At 43.1% G+C, this 24676-nt stretch overlaps 1 protein-coding gene across 1 annotated transcript in view; it reads right to left on the bottom strand.

The window, feature by feature from the left end:
• The window catches only part of LOC118939582 (putative uncharacterized protein DDB_G0290521), an 89868-nt gene that overhangs the window by 49071 nt on the left and 16121 nt on the right, over positions 1-24676 (bottom strand). Inside the window, exon 3 of the mRNA XM_036947700.1 lies at positions 20574-20600. Coding sequence (XP_036803595.1) covers positions 20574-20600 — 27 coding nt within the window. The remainder of the gene's footprint in view (positions 1-20573; positions 20601-24676) is intronic.

The raw sequence follows: 24676 nt of genomic DNA, 5'->3' as shown, positions 1-24676 counted from the left end.
TTTGTTCCATAAAGTTCCATAAAGTCCATCATTTATTTCCAAATAGCCACTTGTAGCGTGTTCTGCCCAGTAATCCATCTGAATGAGGCGCAGGCACTTCGTCTAGACAAAAACTCGAAAAGTTCCGTTACAGTCCTTTACAAACATGTCAAACGATGTATGGAATAAATCTTTAGGATGTTTTTAACATAAAACATCAATAATGTTTCAACCAGAGAATTCCTTTGCCTGAAGAAAAGCATTGGAAAGAGAGGTAACTGTCGGGAGCGCGTCATGAGACCAAGGCTCTCTGCCAGACCACTGACTCAGAGGTCTCATGAGCCCCTCCTTTATAGCAGAATCCTCAAGTTCCTAAAGACGGCGGACATCTAGTGGAAGCCGTAGGAAGTGCAACTTTATCCATATCTCAATGTGTATTCGGGTGGGCCAAAAAACTACTTTGAAAAACTACAAACCTCAGATGTCCCACTTCCTGGTTGGATTTTTCTCAGGTTTTTGCCTGCCACATGAGTTCTGTTATACTCACATACATCATTCAAACAGTTTAAGAAACTTCAGAGTGTTTTCTATCCAATACTAATAATAATATGCATATATTATCATCTGGGACAGAGTAGGAGGCAGTTCACTCTGGGCACGCTATTCATCCAAATGTGAAAATGCTGCCCCCTATCCCAAAAGAGTTTTAACATGACAGCACTGCAAACAAGGCAATGTCAGAGGAAAAGCTGAACAGCCATGTCCTTTACCTGAGAATACACTTGTTATTCCTCATACTCCTAGGATTATTCTGTTTCTTCCTTGATTTGTTGTCAAATATGTAGTCTACTCACTGTTGTTGTTCAAAATAGCCCCAAAAAATATTGATAGCATCCTAGTCCTGTAACTGCAGGCTACAGATTTGTTACAATTTAAAAACCCTTTATTTCCTCAATGTGTGGCTTTATGAACCATAACACAATTACATTATGTATGCAGTTCTGTTATTTGTTTCTATTAATCTGGTCTACACAATAACACAATATTTAGGCTATATATATATACGAGTAGGTCGTAAACACACGTTTTAGTATGAAGGATTCTTTATGAAAGACCTCTGCTTGTCAAAGTGCCCAAAAGAAAACATGAACTAAAGTATAGCGCGTGAACATCTCAAGTAACAATAAACAATTACACACAAACACATAGAGGGGAACAGAGGACTAGATACATGCAGTGTGATTAGATAATGAAAACCAGGTGTGTATGGAAACAAGACAAAACAAATGGATATATGAAAAATGGAGCGGCGATGGCTAGGAAGCCGGAGACGTCGAACGGCGCCCAAACAAGGAGAGGAGCCCGAACAAGGAGAGGAGCCCGAACAAGGAGAGGAGCCGACTTTGGTGGAAGTCCTGACACTGCTCTAACCTAAACTAACACATTTGATCATGATAAATGAATGACTCATTTGCAATATTATTTTTATGTAAACATGATCAATGACCACATTTTAATGATAAACTAAAGTTTGCTTTTTCTAGTTGAGAGTTTTTGTTCAATGCCCTTCCAGAGAACACTGCCATATCTAGAAAAAAAACATATTAAAAGATCAATCAAAGTTCATATTTCTAATTGTACTACAATATTATGATGTCATTATTCTAATGTTAATCTACATTATCATGATGTCATTATTCTAATGTAAATCTACATTATCATGATGTCATTATTCTAATGTTAATCTACATTATCATGATGTCATTATTCTAATGTAAATCCTGACTCCTCCCATTGTTCTTTTAATTTCCTCGTGTTGGTTTTCTTCTGGCCACATTCTTAACAGATAGGTTTGTCAATCAATCACTGTGGGCAGAAGCAGGATATTTGTGAGAGTCACAGAGTTGGTAGGGTTTCAGAGCTGTCTTTCAATCACTATGGGTGGTGTTTTCAGGGAAGGGGCGGGACTGCCTGTCACCCTGACCTATTGTGGTTGGATTTTCAGGTGAAAGGGGTAGATTAGTAATCTAGTCATTAAAAAACCTTTTCAATATAATTTATCGTGGTAAAACCTACGGAAAATAGTTGTGTTCTGTTCATAAAAATGTCAGGCAGCCAACAACACCACAACACACAACGCCACACAATACAACACCACAACACACAATACAACACACTACAACACCACAACACACAACGCCACACAATACAACACCACAACACACAATTCAACACAATACAACACCACAACACACAACGCCACACAATACAACACCACAACACACAACGCCACACAATACAACACCACAACACACAATACAACACACTACAACACCACAACACACAACGCCACACAATACAACACCACAACACACAATTCAACACAATACAACACCACAACACACAACGCCACACAATACAACACCACGCCACACAACGCCACACAATGCAACACCACGCCACACAATACCACACAATACAACACCACAACACACAACGCCACACAATACAACACAATACAACACACAACGCCACACAATACAACACAATACAACACCACAACACACAACGCCACACAATACAACACCACACAACGCCACACAATACAACCCCACAACACACAACGCCACACAATACAACACAATACAACACCACAACACACAACGCCACACAATACAACACCACAACACACAACGCCACACAATACAACACCACAACACACAACGCCACACAATACAACACCACAACACACAACGCCACACAATACAACACCACAACACACCACGCCACACAATACAACACAACGCCACACAATACAACACCACAACACCACGCCACACAATACAACACCACGCCACACAATACAACACAACGCCACACAATACAACACCACAACACCACGCCACACAATACAACACCACGCCACACAATACAACACCACGCCACACAATACCACACAATACAACACCACAACACACAACGCCACACACTACAACACCACAACACACAACGCCACACAATACAACACCAGGCCACACCACAACACACAACGCCACACAACACCACAACACACAACGCCACACAATACAACACCACAACACACAACGCCACACACTACAACACCACAACACACAACGCCACACAATACAACACCACAACACACAACGCCACACAATACAACACCACAACACACAACGCCACACAATACAACACCACAACACACAACGCCACACAATACAACACCACACCACACCACGCCACACACTACAACACCACAACACACAACGCCACACAATACAACACCACAATACACAACGCCACACACTACAACACCACAACACACAACGCCACACAATACAACACCACAACACACAACGCCACACAATACAACACCACAACACACAACGCCACACAATACAACACCACAACACACAACGCCACACAACACCACAACACACAACGCCACACAATACAACACCACAACACACAACGCCACACAACACCACAACACACAACGCCACACAATACAACACCACAACACACAACGCCACACACTACAACACCACAACACACAACGCCACACACTACAACACCACAACACACAACGCCACACAACACCACAACACACAACGCCACACAATACAACACCACAACACACAACGCCACACAATACAACACCACAACACACCACGCCACACAATACAACACCACAACACACAACGCCACACAATACAACACCACAACACACCACGCCACACAATACAACACCACAACACACAACGCCACACAATACAACACCACAACACACAACGCCACACACTACAACACCACAACACACAACGCCACACCACGTCAGGTCAACAACCTTTCCATCAACGTCAGCAAAACAAAGGAGTTGATTGTTGACTTCAGGAAGTAGAGGAGGGAACATGCCCTGATCCACATCAACAGGGACCGCAGTAGAGAGACAGTTTTAAGATCCTCTGCATCCTCAGCTAGCTAGTTAATGCTTATGGCTTGAAACTTGAAACTTGAAACTTCTCTGCCGAAGTTGGGACATGGGAGTGTTCAGAATCATTCCATTTTTATCGGACTAGTAAAGCAACAAATGTGCTTTAGCTGCCTGTGACCCTGGCCTGATACAATCTAGCTACTGCCTGTGACCCTGGCCTCATACAATCTAGCTACTGCCTGTGACCCTGGCCTGATACAATCTAGCTACTGTCTGTCACCCTGACCTGCTACTATCTAGCTACTGCCTGTGACCCTGGCCTGATACAATCTAGCTACTGCCTGTGACCCTGGCCTGATACAATCTAGCTACTGCCTGTGACCCTGGCCTCATACAATCTAGCTACTGCCTGTGACCCTGGCCTGATACAATCTAGCTACTGTCTGTCACCCTGACCTGCTACTATCTAGCTACTGCCTGTGACCCTGGCCTGATACAATCTAGCTACTGCCTGTGACCCTGGCCTGATACTATCTAGCTACTGTCTGTCACCCTGGCCTGATACTATCTAGCTACTGTCTGTCACCCTGGCCTGATACTATCTAGCTACTACTGCTTGTCACCTAGCTACGTCCCTCTAAGTTACTGCAGGACAGCGGTGCTCAGCAAGCGGGACTCGGGAGCGAAGGACACTGTGCTCTGTGTTGGTGTGTTGCTGGCTCTCCCTACTGAGCAGTCGATTGTTATCACGGTGAAATCCAGATGGTTACAAAATCATGGGCATTAAACTAGAGTTGGTCCCTTTGCTGCTATAACAGCATTCAGTCTTTCCACTAGATGTTGGAACATTGCTGTGGGGAATTGCTTCCGTTCAACCACAAGAGCGTTAATGAGGTTGGGCACTAATGTTTTGGCGATTAGGCCCTGGCTCGCTGTCGGCATTCCAATTCATCCCAAAGGTGTTTGATGGGGTTGAGGTCAGGGCTCTGTGCAGGCCAGTCAAGTTCTTCCACACCGATCTCGACAAACCATTTCTGTATGGACCTCGCTTTGTGCACGGAGGCATTGTTATGCTGAAACAGGAAAGGGCCTTCCCCAAACTCTTGCCACAATGTTGGAAGCACAGAATCGCCTAGAATGTCTTTATGCTGTAGTGTTAAGACCTCCCTTCACTGGAACTAAGGGGCCTCAACCATGAAAAACAGCCCCAGACCATTATTCCTCCTCCACCAAACTTTACAGTTGGTAACTATGCATTGGGATAGGTAGTATCTCCTGGCATCCGCCAAACCAAGATTTGTCCGTCAGACTGCCAGATGGTGAAGCGTGATTCTTCACTCCAGAGAATGCGTTTCCACTGCTCCAGAGTCCAATGGCGGAGAGCTTTACACCACTCCAGCCGACGCTTGGCATTGAGCCTGGTGATCTTAGGCTTGTGTGAGGCTGCTCGGCCATTGAAACCCATTTCATGAAGCTCCCCATCAGGGAAGCTTTTGTGCTGATGTTGCTTCCAGAGGCAGTTTGGAAATCGGTAGTGAGTGTTGCAACCGAAGACAGATGATTTGTATGCTCTAAACGGTTCAGCACTCAGCGGTGTGGTCTACCACTTTGCGGCTGAGCCGTTGTTGCTCCTAGACGGTTCCACTTAGCAATCACAGCACTTAGAGTTGATGAATTTGATGAACTGACTTATTGGACGGGTGGCATCCTTTGACAGTGCCACGTTGAAGGTCACTGAGATCTTCAGTAAGGCCATTCTACTGCCAATGTTTGTCTATGGAGATTGCATGGCTGTGTGCTCGATTTCATAAAACAGTCAGCAACAGGTGTGGCTGAAATAGCAGTATCTACTCATTTGAAGGGGTGTCCACATACAGTGCCTTGGGGAAACATTCAGACGCCTTATATTTTACCACACTTTTATTACGTTACAGCCTTATTCTAAAATGGATTGAATAAAAACATTTCCTCTGCAATCTACACACAATACCCCATAATGACATCACAATACCCCATAATGACATCACAAAACCCCATCATGACATCACAACACCCCATCATGACATCACAAAACCCCATCATGACATCACAACACCCCATCATGACATCACAACACCCCATCATGACATCACAACACCCCATCATGACAAAGCGAAAACAGTTTTTTAGAAAATGTGCAAATGTATCTGAACAGTACCCATAATGCTCTGTAACAGTACCCATAATGCTCTGTTACAGTACCCATAATGCTCTGTTACAGTACCCATAATGCTCTGAACATTACCCATACTGCTCTGAACAGTACCCATAATGCTCTGTAACGGTACCCATAATGCTCTGTAACGGTACCCATAATGCTCTGTAATAGTACCCATAATGCTCTGTAACAGTACCCATACTGCTCTGTAACAGTACCCATAATGCTCTGTAACAGTACCCATAATGCTCTGTAACAGTACCCATAATGCTCTGTAACAGTACCCATAATGCTCTGTAACAGTACCCATACTACTATGTAACAGTACCCATAATGCTCTGTAACAGTACCCATAATGCTCTGTAACAGTACCCATAATGCTCTGTAACAGTACCCATACTACTTTGTAACAGTACCCATACTACTATGTAATAGTACCCATAATGCTCTGTTACAGTACCCATAATGCTCTGTAACTGTACCCATAATGCTCTGTAACGGTACCCATAATGCTCTGTAACGGTACCCATAATGCTCTGTTACAGTGCCCATAATGCTCTGTAACAGTACCCATAATGCTCTGTAACAGTACCCATAATGCTCTGTAACAGTACCCATACAACTCTGTAACAGTACCCATAATGCTCTGTAACAGTACCCATAATGCTCTGTAACTATATCCTCTTTATCTTACTAACACCATCGTGTCCAGTTAATTTACATAAAACCGATGATCCTCAAATTAATGTGGTTACAAATGGTCTTGATTCCTACTGATGACCAATAAACAAATTATAGTCTTTTCACGAACGCAGTAATTTCTATAACTAAGGTGAATTCACGATTCGTGAACTAAACGGAGTGAAATCAGCCAGTCAGACTGTTGGAATAGAGACATGCTGACAATGTTGTTAAGGGCAACGCTAGCAAATGAAGAAAGTAGTTAGTTGCCACAGTAACAGAGGCATGGGGTGTTTAGCTGGTATGTGTTGGGTTTTAAATAGATCTAGCATGCAGTTCAGCACACACACACACACACACACACACACACACACACACACACACACACACACACACACACACACACACACACACACCAGTAGTTATGTGGACCCAGTGGTTGTGATAGCAGCCTACTCCACTCAGGGAGGTCATTTATCAGAGTACTATTAATGTCACATAAGACACACACACTGAAGAGACAGGACACTATATCACTGCTATCCTACTGTAAGTCCTGCAGCTACGGGATGGTACAGTAGGGAGGAAGAGACAGGACACTATATCACTGCTATCCTACTGTAAGTCCTGCAGCTACTGGATGGTACAGTAGGGAGGAAGAGACAGGACACTATATCACTGCTATCCTACTGTAAGTCCTGCAGCTACGGGATGGTACAGTTGGGAGGAAGAGACAGGACACTATATCACTGCTATCCTACTGTAAGTCCTGCAGCTACGGGATGGTACAGTTGGGAGGAAGAGACAGGACACTATATCACTGCTATCCTACTGTAAGTCCTGCAGCTACGGGATGGTACAGTAGGGAGGAAGAGACAGGACACTATATCACTGCTATCCTACTGTAAGTCCTGCAGCTACGGGATGGTACAGTAGGGAGGAAGAGACAGGACACTATATCACTGCTATCCTACTGTAAGTCCTGCAGCTACGGGATGGTACAGTAGGGAGGAAGAGACAGGACACTATATCACTGCTATCCTACTGTAAGTCCTGCAGCTACGGGATGGTACAGTTGGGAGGAAGAGACAGGACACTATATCACTGCTATCCTACTGTAAGTCCTGCAGCTACGGGATGGTACAGTTGGGAGGAAGAGACAGGACACTATACCACTGCTATCCTACTGTAAGTCCTGCAGCTACGGGATGGTACAGTAGGGAGGAAGAGACAGGACACTATATCACTGCTATCCTACTGTAAGTCCTGCAGCTACGGTATGGTACAGTTGGGAGGAAGAGACAGGACACTATATCACTGCTATCCTACTGTAAGTCCTGCAGCTACTGGATGGTACAGTAGGGAGGAAGAGACAGGACACTATATCACTGCTATCCTACTGTAAGTCCTGCAGCTACTGGATGGTACAGTAGGGAGGAAGAGACAGGACACTATATCACTGCTATCCTACTGTAAGTCCTGCAGCTACGGGATGGTACAGTAGGGAGGAAGAGACAGGACACTATATCACTGCTATCCTACTGTAAGTCCTGCAGCTACGGGATGGTACAGTTGGGAGGAAGAGACAGGACACTATATCACTGCTATCCTACTGTAAGTCCTGCAGCTACGGGATGGTACAGTTGGGAGGAAGAGACAGGACACTATATCACTGCTATCCTACTGTAAGTCCTGCAGCTACGGGATGGTACAGTTGGGAGGAAGAGACAGGACACTATATCACTGCTATCCTACTGTAAGTCCTGCAGCTACGGTATGGTACAGTATGGAGGAAGAGACAGGACACTATATCACTGCTATCCTACTGTAAGTCCTACAGCTACGGTATGGTACAGTAGGGAGGAAGAGACAGGACACTATATCACTGCTATCCTACTGTAAGTCCTGCAGCTACGGGATGGTACAGTTGGGAGGAAGAGACAGGACACTATATCACTGCTATCCTACTGTAAGTCCTGCAGCTACGGGATGGTACAGTAGGGAGGAAGAGACAGGACACTATATCACTGCTATCCTACTGTAAGTCCTGCAGCTACGGGATGGTACAGTAGGGAGGAAGAGACAGGACACTATATCACTGCTATCCTACTGTAAGTCCTACAGCTACGGTATGGTACAGTAGGGAGGAACAGACATGAGACGCCTATCTCCCTTGACACCGCAGCATCAAATCAAATCTTTTTTTGGGGGGGGGGGGGGTCACGTACACAGTTTAGCAGATGTTATTGCGGGTGCAGGGAAATGATTACATTAAGAGCTCCTAACAATGCAGTAAAATGGCAATCAAGAAATGTCGGAACGTAGTCCAATTAACAACCCAAATAGAACTGTAACAGTAATCAATTAACAACCCAAATAGAACTGTAACAGTAATCAATTAACAACCCAAATAGAACTGTAACAGTAATCAATTAACAACCCAAATAGAACTGTAACAGTAATCAATTAACAACCCAAATAGAACTGTAACAGTAATCAATTAACAACCCAAATATATATTAGAATGATATGTACAGCAGTATATATATATATATATATATATATATATATATATATATATATATATATATAGATAGATATACAGCAGTAGATATACTATATATATATATATATATATATATATATATATATATATATATATATATATATATATGTACAGCAGTAGCAGTAGATATACTATATATATATACAGCAGTAGATATACTATATATATACAGCAGTAGATATATTAGAGTGAGCTATGTCATGAATCCCGTATGTAATAAATATGTGGTGTGTATAAGGGTCTTTCTATAAACTAGTGTGAGCATTTCTTGTAGTGAACAACTGTTTGGAGCTGTTACAAAGTCATTCAGAATGATTTTGCTTTATTTTTCATGTGAATACATAGATACATAAATGTAATATAATTAATTGAATTCAAATCTATGCTTAAAACCCTTTCTCATGCTTTAAGACTCTTGTCCAAAATTATTGTGTGATATAAAACACTACCTTTTCTTTTCCTTGCAAACAGTATGTAAACATTATTAAAGTGACCAATCAATGACAGTGATCATAGAGAAGCTGTCTATAAGGTGCTTTTTAAAACCTGTTTGGTATAGGGGGCAGCATTTTCACTTTTGGATGAATAGCGTGCCCAGAGTGAACTGCCTCCTACTCTGTCCCAGATGCTAATATATGCATATTATTATTAGTATTGGATAGAAAACACTCCGAAGTTTCTAAAACTGTTTTATGTCTGTGAGTATAACAGAACTCATATGGCAGGTAAAAACCTGAGAAGAAATCCAAACAGGAAGTGGAAAATCTGAGGTTTGTAGTTTTTGAACTCACCCCTATTGTATACACAGTGGGATATGGATAAAGTTGAACTTCCTAGGGCTTCCACTAGATGCCAACCGTCTTTAGAAACTTGAATGAGGATTCTACTGTGATGTGGAGCCGGATGGGAGCTCCTTGAGTCAGTGGTCTGCCTACAGCCTCGTTCTCAGTCACGCGCTTTCACTTGAGAGGTAGCTGTCGTTCCATTGCTTCTCTACAGACACAGGAATTCTCCAGTTGGAACATTATTGAACTTTTATGATAACAACATCCTAAAGATGGATTCTATACTTAGTTTGACAAGTTTCTTCGACCTGTAATATAACTTTTTGAACGTTTCGTCCGAACAGACCAGATCGCGCATTTGGATTTGTTTACCAAACGCCCTAACAAAAGAAGCCACATGGACATAAATGGACATAAATGATGGACATTATCGAACAAAACAAGCATTTATTGTGGAACTGCGATTCCTGGGAGTGCATTCTGATGAAGATCATCAAAGGTAAGTCAATATTTATAATACTGTTTATGGATAATGTTGACTACCCAACATGGTGGATATTTCTCTGGCTGTTTTGGGCTCTGAGAGCCGTTCTCAGATTATGCTTTTTCCGTGAAGTTTTTTTGAAATCTGACACAGCGGTTGCATTAAGGAGAAGTCTATATTTAATTCCATGTCTAAAAATTGTATTTTCATCGACATTTAACATGAGTATTTCTGTGAATTGATGTGGCTCTCTGCAATATCACTGCATGTTTTGGAACTACTGAACATAACACGCCAATGTAAAATAAGATTTTTGCATATAAATATGAACTTTACCGAACAAAAAATACATGTATTGTGTAACATGAAGTCCTATGAGCCCTGCGCCCTGCAATTTCTTTGGCTGTTGGCGAGGGGTTCCTCTAGCGGCTGTCCTAGACTCTTTTGTCACTTCACTTCATCTATTTTGTGGTCTGAGTCCTCTTTGCATTCACATTGCTACGTTTAGAAAGGAACCAATATCTTTTTTCGGCATATTTACAAAGTGCAGGACCAGCCATTTTTATTTTATCTTACCTTTATTTAACAAGGCAAGTCAGTTAAGAACAAATTCTTATTTTCAGTGAAGGCCTACCAGGGAACAGTGAACTGCCTTGTTCACAGGCAGAACGACAGATTTGTACCTTGTCAGCTTGCAACCTTTCGGTTACTAAGCCCAATGCTCTAACCACGAGGCTACCCTGCCGCCCCATCCCATCAGAACGTGATATTTGGACAGCTAGATATACCTACTCACATTTTGGAACCTAATAGATTGCGTTTAGTTAAAATATTAAACATAATACTTTTAATCAGAAGATAGTATTAACATGTAAATATTATTAACAGAATAAATAGCAGAAGAATAACGGCAGATTATATAATAATGTATTTGAAAAATGTACACCCAATGTAGGCTACTGTCTCTTTAAGAGCTAGAATTGATTTTTTTTTAACCTATGCTGTAATCCACAGCAAATATGTTGTTGTCTTCACACACAATTCAAACTCCACAATCTAATAAACATCTGATGTTGCTCTCTTCGTCAATATGTGGCAAACAAATAATCTGTTGTAAAAAAGGGGTGATGGGTTGTGACAGTAGTCTAGGGGTTATAACAGTAGTCTAGGGGTTATAACAGTAGTCTAGGGGTTATAACAGTAGTCTAGGGGTTATAACAGTAGTCTAGTGTGAGGGGTTATAACAGTAGTCTAGGGGTTATGACAGTAGTCTAGGGGTTATGACAGTAGTCTAGGGGTTATAACAGTAGTCTAGGGGTTATAACAGTAGTCTAGTGTGAGGGGTCATGTCAGTAGTCTGATGTTGCTCTCTTCGTCAATATGTGGCAAACAAATAATCTGTTGCAAAAAGGGGTGATGGGTTATAACAGTAGTCTAGGGGTTATAACAGTAGTCTAGAGGTTATAACAGTAGTCTAGGGGTTATAACAGTAGTCTAGGGGTTATGACAGTAGTCTAGGGGTTATAACAGTAGTCTAGGGGTTATGACAGTAGTCTAGTGTGAGGGGTTATGACAGTAGTCTAGGGGTTATAACAGTAGTCTAGTGTGAGGGGTTGTGACAGTAGTCTAGTGTGAGAGGTTATGACAGTAGTCTAGTGTGAGGGGTTGTGACAGTAGTCTAGTGTGAGAGGTTATGACAGTAGTCTAGTGGTTATAACAGTAGTCTAGGGGTTATAACAGTAGTCTAGGGGTTATAACAGTAGTCTAGGGGTTACAACAGTAGTCTAGGGGTTATAACAGTAGTCTAGGGGTTATAACAGTAGTCTAGTGTGAGGGGTTATAACAGTAGTCTAGTGTGAGGGGTTATAACAGTAGTCTAGTGGGAGGGGTTATGACAGTAGTCTAGTGTGAGGGATTATAACAGTAGTCTAGTGTGAGGGATTATAACAGTAGTCTAGTGTGAGGGGTTATAACAGTAGTCTAGTGTGAGGGGTTATGACAGTAGTCTAGTGTGAGGGATTATAACAGTAGTCTAGTGTGAGGGGTTATGACAGTAGTCTAGTGTGAGGGGTTATGACAGTAGTCTAGGGGTTATAACAGTAGTCTAGTGTGAGGGGTTATAACAGTAGTCTAGTGTGAGGGGTTATAACAGTAGTCTAGGGGTTATAACAGTAGTCTAGTGTGAGGGGTTATAACAGTAGTCTAGTGTGAGGGATTATAACAGTAGTCTAGTGTGAGGGGTTATGACAGTAGTCTAGTGTGAGGGGTTATGACAGTAGTCTAGTGTGAGGGGTTATGACAGTAGTCTAGTGTGAGGGGTTATAACAGTAGTCTAGTGTGAGAGGTTATAACAGTAGTCTAGTGTGAGGGGTTGTGACAGTAGTCTAGTGTGAGGGGTTATAACAGTAGTCTAGTGTGAGGGGTTATAACAGTAGTCTAGTGTGAGAGGTTATAACAGTAGTCTAGTGTGAGGGGTTGTGACAGTAGTCTAGTGTGAGGGGTTGTGACAGTAGTCTAGTGTGAGGGGTTATGACAGTAGTCTAGTGTGAGGGGTTATAACAGTAGTCTAGTGTGAGGGGTTATGACAGTAGTCTAGTGTGAGGGGTTATGACAGTAGTCTAGTGGGAGGGATTATAACAGTAGTCTAGTGTGAGGGGTTATGACAGTAGTCTAGTGTGAGGGGTTATAACAGTAGTCTAGTGTGAGGGGTTATAACAGTAGTCTAGTGTGAGGGGTTATGACAGTAGTCTAGTGTGAGGGGTTATAACAGTAGTCTAGTGTGAGGGGTTATAACAGTAGTCTAGTGTGAGGGGTTATGACAGTAGTCTAGTGTGAGGGGTTATGACAGTAGTCTAGTGGTTATAACAGTAGTCTAGTGTGAGGGGTTATAACAGTAGTCTAGTGTGAGGGGTTATAACAGTAGTCTAGTGTGAGAGGTTATAACAGTAGTCTAGTGTGAGGGGTTGTGACAGTAGTCTAGTGTGAGGGATTATAACAGTAGTCTAGTGTGAGGGGTTATAACAGTAGTCTAGTGTGAGAGGTTATAACAGTAGTCTAGTGTGAGGGGTTGTGACAGTAGTCTAGTGTGAGGGATTATAACAGTAGTCTAGTGTGAGGGGTTATAACAGTAGTCTAGTGTGAGAGGTTATAACAGTAGTCTAGTGTGAGGGGTTGTGACAGTAGTCTAGTGTGAGGGGTTGTGACAGTAGTCTAGTGTGAGGGGTTATAACAGTAGTCTAGTGTGAGGGGTTATAACAGTAGTCTAGTGTGAGGGATTATAACAGTAGTCTAGTGTGAGGGATTATAACAGTAGTCTAGTGTGAGGGGTTATAACAGTAGTCTAGTGTGAGGGGTTGTGACAGTAGTCTAGTGTGAGGGGTTGTGACAGTAGTCTAGTGTGAGGGGTTGTGACAGTAGTCTAGTGTGAGGGGTTGTGACAGAAGTCTAGTGTGAGGGGTTGTGACAGTAGTCTAGTGTGAGGGGTTGTGACAGTAGTCTAGTGTGAGGGGTTGTGACAGTAGTCTAGTGTGAGGGGTTGTGACAGTAGTCTAGTGTGAGGGGTTGTGACAGTAGTCTAGTGTGAGGGGTTGTGACAGTAGTCTAGTGTGAGGGGTTGTGACAGTAGTCTAGTGTGAGGGGTTGTGACAGTAGTCTAGTGTGAGGGGTTGTGACAGTAGTCTAGTGTGAGGGGTTGTGACAGTAGTCTAGTGTGAGGGGTTGTGACAGTAGTCTAGTGTGAGGGGTTGTGACAGTAGTCTAGTGTGAGGGGTTGTGACAGTAGTCTAGTGTGAGGGGTTGTGACAGTAGTCTAGTGTGAGGGGTTGTGACAGTAGTCTAGTGTGAGGGGTTGTGACAGTAGTCTAGTGTGAGGGGTTGTGACAGTAGTCTAGTGTGAGGGGTTGTGACAGTAGTCTAGTGTGAGGGGTTGTGACAGTAGTCTAGTGTGAGGGGTTGTGACAGTAGTCTAGTGTGAGGGGTTGTGACAGTAGTCTAGTGTGAGGGGTTGTGACAGTAGTCTAGTGTGAGGGGTTGTGACAGTAGTCTAGTGTGAGGGGTTGTGACAGTAGTCTAGTGTGAGGGGTTGTGACAGTAGTCTAGTGTGAGGGGTTGTGACAGTAGTCTAGTGTGAGGGGTTGTGACAGTAGTCTAGTGTGAGGGGTTATGACAGTAGTCTAGTGTGAGGGGTTATAACAGTAGTCTAGTGTGAGGGGTTATAACAGTAGTCTAGTGTGAGGGGTTATATCAGTAGTCTAGTGTGAGGGATATGTCAGTAGTCTAGTGTGAGGGATATGTCAGTAGTCTAGTGTGAGGGGTTATAACAGTAGTCTAGTGTGAGGGGTTATAACAGTAGTCTAGTGGGAGGGGTTATAACAGTAGCCTAGTGTGAGGGGTCATGTCAGTAGTCTGATGTGAGGGGTTATATCAGTAGTCTAGTGTGAGGGATTATAACAGTAGTCTAGTGTGAGGGGTTATAACAGTAGTCTAGTGTGAGAGGTTATAACAGAAGTCTAGTGTGAGGGGTTGTGACAGTAGTCTAGTGTGAGGGGTTATGTCAGAAGTCTAGTGTGAGGGGTTGTGACAGTAGTCTAGTGTGAGGGGTTGTGACAGTAGTCTAGTGTGAGGGGTTGTGACAGTAGTCTAGTGTGAGGGGTTGTGACAGTAGTCTAGTGTGAGGGGTTGTGACAGTAGTCTAGTGTGAGGGGTTGTGACAGTAGTCTAGTGTGAGGGGTTGTGACAGTAGTCTAGTGTGAGGGGTTGTGACAGTAGTCTAGTGTGAGGGGTTGTGACAGTAGTCTAGTGTGAGGGGTTGTGACAGTAGTCTAGTGTGAGGGGTTGTGACAGTAGTCTAGTGTGAGGGGTTGTGACAGTAGTCTAGTGTGAGGGGTTGTGACAGTAGTCTAGTGTGAGGGGTTATGACAGTAGTCTAGTGTGAGGGGTTATAACAGTAGTCTAGTGTGAGGGGTTATAACAGTAGTCTAGTGTGAGGGGTTATATCAGTAGTCTAGTGTGAGGGATATGTCAGTAGTCTAGTGTGAGGGATATGTCAGTAGTCTAGTGTGAGGGGTTATAACAGTAGTCTAGTGTGAGGGGTTATAACAGTAGTCTAGTGGGAGGGGTTGTGACAGTAGTCTAGTGTGAGGGGTCATGTCAGTAGTCTAGTGGGAGGGGTTATAACAGTAGCCTAGTGTGAGGGGTCATGTCAGTAGTCTGATGTGAGGGGTTATATCAGTAGTCTAGTGTGAGGGATTATAACAGTAGTCTAGTGTGAGGGGTTATAACAGTAGTCTAGTGTGAGAGGTTATAACAGAAGTCTAGTGTGAGGGGTTGTGACAGTAGTCTAGTGTGAGGGGTTATGTCAGAAGTCTAGTGTGAGGGGTTGTGACAGTAGTCTAGTGTGAGGGGTTGTGACAGTAGTCTAGTGTGAGGGGTTGTGACAGTAGTCTAGTGTGAGGGGTTGTGACAGTAGTCTAGTGTGAGGGGTTGTGACAGTAGTCTAGTGTGAGGGGTTGTGACAGTAGTCTAGTGTGAGGGGTTGTGACAGTAGTCTAGTGTGAGGGGTTGTGACAGTAGTCTAGTGTGAGGGGTTGTGACAGTAGTCTAGTGTGAGGGGTTATGACAGTAGTCTAGTGTGAGGGGTTATAACAGTAGTCTAGTGTGAGGGGTTATAACAGTAGTCTAGTGTGAGGGGTTATATCAGTAGTCTAGTGTGAGGGATATGTCAGTAGTCTAGTGTGAGGGATATGTCAGTAGTCTAGTGTGAGGGGTTATAACAGTAGTCTAGTGTGAGGGGTTATAACAGTAGTCTAGTGGGAGGGGTTGTGACAGTAGTCTAGTGTGAGGGGTCATGTCAGTAGTCTAGTGGGAGGGGTTATAACAGTAGCCTAGTGTGAGGGGTCATGTCAGTAGTCTGATGTGAGGGGTTATATCAGTAGTCTAGGGGTTATAACAGTAGTCTAGTGTGAGGGGTTATAACAGTAGTCTAGTGGGAGGGGTTGTGACAGTAGTCTAGTGTGAGGGGTCATGTCAGTAGTCTAGTGGGAGGGGTTATAACAGTAGCCTAGTGTGAGGGGTCATGTCAGTAGTCTGATGTGAGGGGTTATATCAGTAGTCTAGGGGTTATAACAGTAGTCTAGTGTGAGGGGTTATAACAGTAGTCTAGTGGGAGGGGTTGTGACAGTAGTCTAGTGTGAGGGGTCATGTCAGTAGTCTAGTGGGAGGGGTTATAACAGTAGCCTAGTGTGAGGGGTCATGTCAGTAGTCTGATGTGAGGGGTTATATCAGTAGTCTAGGGGTTATAACAGTAGTCTAGTGTGAGGGGTTATAACAGTAGTCTAGTGTGAGGGGTTATAACAGTAGTCTAGTGTGTGATCCTGGAAGAATGACAAGTGAACCTGGGGAGCTTTATGTTCACATCAATCGAACCAAACTCAAACCACCTCTCAATCCCAGTGCAAGGCACTTGTTTGTTTTTAACCATATCCCAAACCTTAACCCTTACCTTAAGCATTCATAACCATATCCTAAACCTTAACACTTACCTTAAGCATTCATAACCATGTCCTAAACTTGAACACTTACCTTAAGCATTCATAACCATATCCTAAACCTTAACACTTACCTTAAGCATTCATAACCATATCCTAAACCTTAACACTTACCTTAAGCATTCATAACCATGTCCTAAACTTGAACACTTACCTTAAGCATTCATAACCCTATCTCAAACCTTAACCCTTACCTTAACCATTCATAACCCTATCTCAAACCTTAACCATTCATAACCATATACCAAACCTTAACCCTTACCTTAACCATTCATAACCCTATCTCAAACCTTAACACTTACCTTAACCATTCATAACCCTATCTCAAACCTTAACCATTCATAACCATATCCTAAACCTTAACCCTTACCTTAACCATTCATAACCCTATCTCAAACCTTAACCCTTACCTTAAGCATTCATAACCCTATCTCAAACCTTAACCCTTACCTTAACCATTCATAACCCTATCTCAAACCTTAACCATTCATAACCCTATCTCAAACCTTAACCCTTACCTTAAGCATTACGAATGTATGCTTAAACCTTTGAAATTGGACATTTCCGGAAAAGCGTTGGAGACTGTGAGAGCGTGTTGGGTTCACTACAGGTACACTACAGGTACATCAAATGCATTAGTTCAATCACCTTCATTTGTAATTCAAGACTGCTATTGGAGAATATCTACAAAATGTGGGCCTGTGGGTTCCATCAGAATAGTCAACCACTGAACCCATAACATGTGGGTTCCATCAGTATATTCAACCACTGAACCCATAACATGGGGGTTCCATCAGTATAGTCAACCACTGAACCCATAACATGTGGGTTCCATCAGTATAGTCAACCACTGAACCCATAACATGTGGGTTCCATCAGTATAGTCAACCACTGAACCCATAACACGGGGGTTCCATCAGTATATTCAACCACTGAACCCATAACATGTGGGTTCCATCAGTATATTCAACCACTGAACCCATAACATGTGGGTTCCATCAGTATATTCAACCACTGAACCCATAACACGGGGGTTCCATCAGTATATTCAACCACTGAACCCATAACATGTGGATTCCATCAGTATATTCAACCACTGAATCCATAACATGTGGGTTCCATCAGTATAGTCAACCACTGAACCCATAACATGTGGATTCCATCAGTATATTCAACCACTGAACCCATAACATGTGGGTTCCATCAGTATAGTCAACCACTGAACCCATAACATGTGGGTTCCATCAGTATAGTCAACCACTGAATCCATAACATGTGGGTTCCATCAGTATAGTCAACCACTGAACCCATAACATGTGGGTTCCATCAGTATATTCAACCACTGAACCCATAACACGGGGGTTCCATCAGTATATTCAACCACTGAACCCATAACATGTGGGTTCCATCAGTATATTCAACCACTGAACCCATAACACGGGGGTTCCATCAGTATATTCAACCACTGAACCCATAACATGTGGGTTCCATCAGTATATTCAACCACTGAACCCATAACATGTGGGTTCCATCAGTATATTCAACCACTGAACCCATAACATGTGGGTTCCATCAGTATATTCAACCACTGAACCCATAACACGGGGGTTCCATCAGTATATTCAACCACTGAACCCATAACATGGGGGTTCCATCAGCATATTCAACCACTGAACCCATAACATGTGGGTTCCATCAGTATATTCAACCACTGAACCCATAACATGTGGGTTCCATCAGTATATTCAACCACTGAACCCATAACACGGGGGTTCCATCAGTATATTCAACCACTGAACCCATAACATGGGGGTTCCATCAGTATATTCAACCACTGAACCCATAACATGTGGGTTCCATCAGTATAGTCAACCACTGAACCCATAACATGTGGGTTCCATCAGTATAGTCAACCACTGAACCCATAACATGGGGGTTCCATCAGAATAGTCAACCACTGAACCCATAACATGTGGGTTCCATCAGTATATTCAACCACTGAACCCATAACATGTGGGTTCCATCAGTATAGTCAACCACTGAACCCATAACATATGGGTTCCATCAGTATATTCAACCACTGAACCCATAACATGTATAGAGCAACATATCACAGTTTCTACAAACTGAGGTGTAACAGTCTTGTGGCAGTAGGTACCGTGAACTATTAGCTGTTTTCAGAGGCGATTCACTTCATCCGAGGCGTTTCCACGACAACACAGCATTTATCCTCTCTGACCCTGTCTCATTTTCATGTTGTTGCCAAAAATAAAGAGGCTCCATGCAGAGAAAAGCTAATGCAGAGACAAGCTAACACAGAGACAAGCTAAAACAGAGACAAGTTAAAACAGAGACAAGCTAAAGCAGAGACAAGCTAACGCAGAGACAAGCTAACGCAGAGAAAAGCTAGAGCAGAGACGAGCTAAAACAGAGACAAGCTAAAACAGAGACGAGCTAACGCAGAGACGAGCTAACGCAGAGACAAGCTAAAGCAGAGACAAGCTAAAACAGAGACAAGCTAAAGCAGAGACTAGCTAACGCAGAGGCAAGCTAACGCAGAGGCAAGCTAACGCAGAGGCAAGCTAACGCAGAGACAAGCTAACGCAGAGACAAGCTAACGCAGAGGCAAGCTAACGCAGAGACAAGCGAAAACAGAGACAGGCTAACGCAGAGACAAGCTAACGCAGAGACAAGCTAACGCAGAGACAAGCTAACGCAGAGACAAGCTAACGCAGAGGCAAGCTAACGCAGAGGCAAGCTAACGCAGAGGCAAGCTAACGCAGAGACAAGCTAACGCAGAGACAAGCGAAAACAGAGACAAGTTAACGCAGAGACAAGCTAATGCAGAGACAAGCTAACGCAGAGACAAGCTAACGCAGAGACAAACTAACGCAGAGACAAGCTAACGCAGAGACAAGCTAACGCAGAGACAAGCTAAAACAGAGACAAGCTAAAGCAGAGACAAGCTAACGCAGAGACAAGCTAACGCAGAAACAAGCTAACGCAGAGACAAACTAATGCAGAGACAAGCTAATGCAGAGACAAGCTAACGCAGAGACAAGCTAACGCAGAGACAAGCTAATGCAGAGACAAACTAACGCAGAGACAAACTAACGCAGAGACAAGCTAAAGCAGAGACAAGCTAGCTAGCAGAACACCACCAACTAGCCCAGATATTCACCTGCAGACTCAAGTAGGCTACATTAAAGTTTTATATTCCAGAGAATCCCAGGTGATCCACAGGTATGTCTCAGTGATGAAGGTAGCCCTTCCTATTGTGTTGCCTTGTCTCACTGGACTATGTCAATGCTTCATGACAATGGGGAGGGGATAAAGAGGTTTCTGAAAAACCCAAACATTTGTGAAACATGAAACGTTACCGACCTGTCTTTGTTGAAGTGTCCGTCTGACCTAAAGAGCGAGAGAGAGAGAGAGAGAGAGAGAGAGACAGAGAGAGAGACAGAGAGACAGAGACAGAGACAGAGAGAGAGAGAGAGAGAGAGAGACAGAGAGAGAGAGTGAAAGAGACATACAGGGAGAGAGAGAGAGAGAGAGAGAGAGAGAGAGTGAAAGAGACATACAGGGAGAGAGAGAGAGAGGGAGAGAGAGGGAGGGAGAGAGAGAGAGAGAGGGAGAGAGAGAGAGAGAGAGAGAGAGAGAGAGAGAGAGAGAGAGAGAGAGAGTGAAAGAGACATACAGGGAGAGAGAGAGAGAGGGAGAGAGAGGGAGGGAGAGAGAGAGAGAGGGAGAGAGAGAGAGAGAGAGAGAGATAATGTGAGAGAGAGAATGTGAGACACGGACAGAAAAGACAGAGAGAGAGAGAGACAGAGAGACAGAGAGAGAGAGTGAAAGAGACATACAGGGAGAGAGAGAGAGAGAGAGAGAGAGAGAGAGAGAGAGAGGGAGAGAGAGAGAGAGAGAGAGAGAGAGAGAGAGAGAGAGAGATAATGTGAGAGAGAGAATGTGAGACATGGACAGAAAAGACAGAGACCGTGTGTTAGTAACACTTAACAATGTATTTCATATATAATTTCATAAATACACATATCCATCATGAGTGAAGATGATGATGTAACAATGTTCAGAACCTGCATCTGTAGTCACTCGTTCTATTGAAGGACCCCAGGCATCAATTAACTGTTACTAATATCTTCAGTACTTTACTGTACATTCAGTTGTAGATATATCTGCTTTACTGTAGCATTGTAACAAAAAGGTTGATGTCCCAAACGGCACACTATTCCCTATATAGTGCACTACTTTAGACCAGAGCCCTATGGAACCCTATTCCTTATATAGTGCACTACTTTAGACCAGAGCCCTAAGGAACCCTATTCCTTATATAGTGCACTACTTTAGACCAGAGCCCTATGGGGAAAAGGGTATTCCCAACTCCACAGCCTTGATTAGAAGCCATCTAGGGTTGGATGGTGTCCAGATTATCATACCATCATATCATTCCTGTACCATACCGGGATATACAGTATTACCGGCAGTGCACACAAGGGCAGCTTTTCAAAATTAATTTAGGCAGTAGGGATCTTGATCCAGGAAGGGATTGAACGTCTCTGCTGTAACCAAGAAGCTTGATCTTAACATTATCTTTATTTAACTAGGCAAGTCAGTTAAGAACAAACTCTTATTTTCAATGACGGCCTGTTCAGGGGCAGAATGACAGATTTGTACCTTGTCAGCTCGGGGATTTGAACTTGCAACCTTTCAGTTACTAGTCCAACGCTCTAACCACTACCCGCTACCCTGCCGCCTGCCCCAATGCAGTTTTAAGAAAAATAAGTGTTAAGAAAGTATTTACAAAAATAAACTGAAGTAAAAAATAAATCAATAAAAATATATTTTTTAAATAACACATTTAAATTAAAAACAAGAAAATAGTCATCTGAAACATCTGGTGCTCTCATGCATGCTTCAGTGTTGCTTGCCTTGAAGCTTGCATAGATGTCATTTTGCTTATCTGTCAGGCTCGTGTCACTGGGCAGGCCACTGCTATGCTTCCCTTTGTAGTCCGAAATAGATTGCAACCCCTGCTACATCCGACAAGCGTCAGAGCCGGTGTGGTAGGATTCAATCTTAGTCCTGTATTGATGCTTTGCCTGTTTGATGGTTCCTCGGAGGGCAAAGCGGGATTTCTTATAAGCGTCCGGGTTAGAGTCCCACTCCGTGAAAGCGGCAGCTCGACCCTTTAGCTCAGTGCGGATGTTGCCTGTAATCCATGGCTTCTGGTTGGGGTATGTACGTACGGTCACTGTGGGGATGACGTCATCGATGCACTTATTGATGAAGCCAGTGACTGATGTGGTTTACTCCTCAATGCCATCGGAAGAATCCTGGAACATGTTCCAGTCTGTGATAGCAAAACAGTCCTGCAGCTTAACATCTGCTTCATCTGACCATTTTTTTGTTGATCATGTCACTGGTGCTTCCTGCTTTAATTTTTGCTTGTATGCAGTCCCCCCATCTATGATGAGCGTTTTCCTGTTTGGCCTTATACAACTTGTTGAGTGCGGTCTTAGTTCCAGCATCGGTTTATGGTTGTAAATAGACAGCTACAAAAAATATAGATGAAAACTCTCTTGGTAAATTGTGTGGTCTACAGCTTATCATGAGATACTCTACCTCAGGCAAGCAAAACCTAGATACTTCCTTAATATTAGATTTTGTGCACCAGCTGTTATTTACAAATAGACACAGACCACCACCCCTTGTCTTACCGGAGGCAGCTGTTCTATCTTGCTGATGGACTGAAAACCCAGCCAGCTGTATTTTATGTTTCACGACTCTGTGAAACATAAGATATTACAGTTTTTAATGTCCCATTGGTAGGATAGTCGTGATCGGAGCTCATCCATTTTGTTATCCAATGATTGCACGTTGGCTAATAGGACTGATGGTAGAGGTGGATTACCCACTCTCCGTTGGATCCTTACAAGGCACTCCAACCTACTACACCGATATCTCTGGCTCTTCTTCATGTGAAAGACGGGGATTTGGGCGTCTGTCGGGTGTCTGAAGTAAATCTTTTGCGTCCGACTCGTTAAAGAAAAAAAATCTTTGTCCAGTACGAGGTGAGTAATCGCTGTTCTGATGTTCAGAAGCTCTTTTCGGTCATAAGATACGGTGGCAGAAACATTCCGTACACTATAAGTTACAAATAACGCAAAAAAACACACACAATGGCACAATTGGTTAGGAGCATCTAAAAACGGCAGCCATCTCATCCAGTGCCATTGTATAATATTTCCCATCATGCTTGGTTGCTTTTTCAAATAGTTTGTTTTAACGTGTTTCTGCACATTGATTGGTTATTTGATCTTATATTACACAAAGACAAATAACCAATCATTTTCACCCGTTATTGAGATGGTTGTTCCAGTTTCGATGGTTTAGGTTGTCTCATTTATAAATCTTCCCTACCTTGGCAATCATTCTAACTACAGAATGGCGAGTCATAAAAATGGTTGGATATCTGTCTGGATTCCAATTGGAATTAGGGGATGGGTCACTTGTGAACAAATAGCATTGGTGAAAGAGTTGTTCATTCGGCTCGCCGACTTGCATACTGCTAGTGATGGGGAAACAAAGCCTCCTGAAGCATTGAGGTTTTCCAGCAAATTGAGTAATTAACGCTTATATCAACACAGTGTACACTCGCGGCACCTGCTTGTCAAAAGAGTTTAGAGCAACCAAATGATTATAGATGACGTCCCACACCCGGTAGCGAGTGCACAGCGTAGCCTTTCTCTTCTACCAAACCCAAACCAATCAGGTGGTTGTTTGACGAAATGAAGCTTCGGCCATCATTGATCACTTGCTTCTAATAAAGTGATACAGGTATACTGCTTCAAATTACACTGCTTAGCGATTTCTACTCACGTCTCGGAGCTCCGATATCAAACGTAACATCACTGCAGAGCCTCTGAGGCTTTTGGAGTTTATATCAATGTGTTTCTGCAGATACATTACAAATCCTTCTCTAAATGAGGGTGAATCCACACTGCAGAAACAAAAACAATAAATAGTGGGGACAGCGCGTCTATCTGGTCCATGCTGAATTTTTCAGTGCTTAAAAAAAAAAAATCCATAATTTTTAATCTGTCCAGGTAAAAATGTATTTGAACACTCATTTCATGATCTGACATAATGGTAGCCTAACTTTAGGGCTTTAAATTGAAGATTTTCAAACCTTTTCATGGTTCTAGGTCGATTTGTAAGTATTTAGAACAAAGAGCCATTTGGGAGCAAAATTAATCAGCTCTTTTAGGTGAACAGAGCAAAATGAGCCGGCTCACCGAAAAGACTCGGAATGACCATCACTAATAGGAATTATACAATTTGCAAGCCAGCATAATATGATGTGGCCTGAGTTTAAGACAACTGTGTTTAACCTTTACGAGATCGGTGTCCCCGATCTCCCCGGGGGGCGGTTGAGCTAACGAGGGCTAACGTGATTAGGATGGCGTTCTAAGTAA

Source organism: Oncorhynchus mykiss, chromosome 16 (assembly GCF_013265735.2).
Source record: "Oncorhynchus mykiss isolate Arlee chromosome 16, USDA_OmykA_1.1, whole genome shotgun sequence".
NCBI lineage: Eukaryota > Metazoa > Chordata > Actinopteri > Salmoniformes > Salmonidae > Oncorhynchus > Oncorhynchus mykiss.
This window is presented reverse-complemented; position numbering and strand designations above follow the sequence as displayed.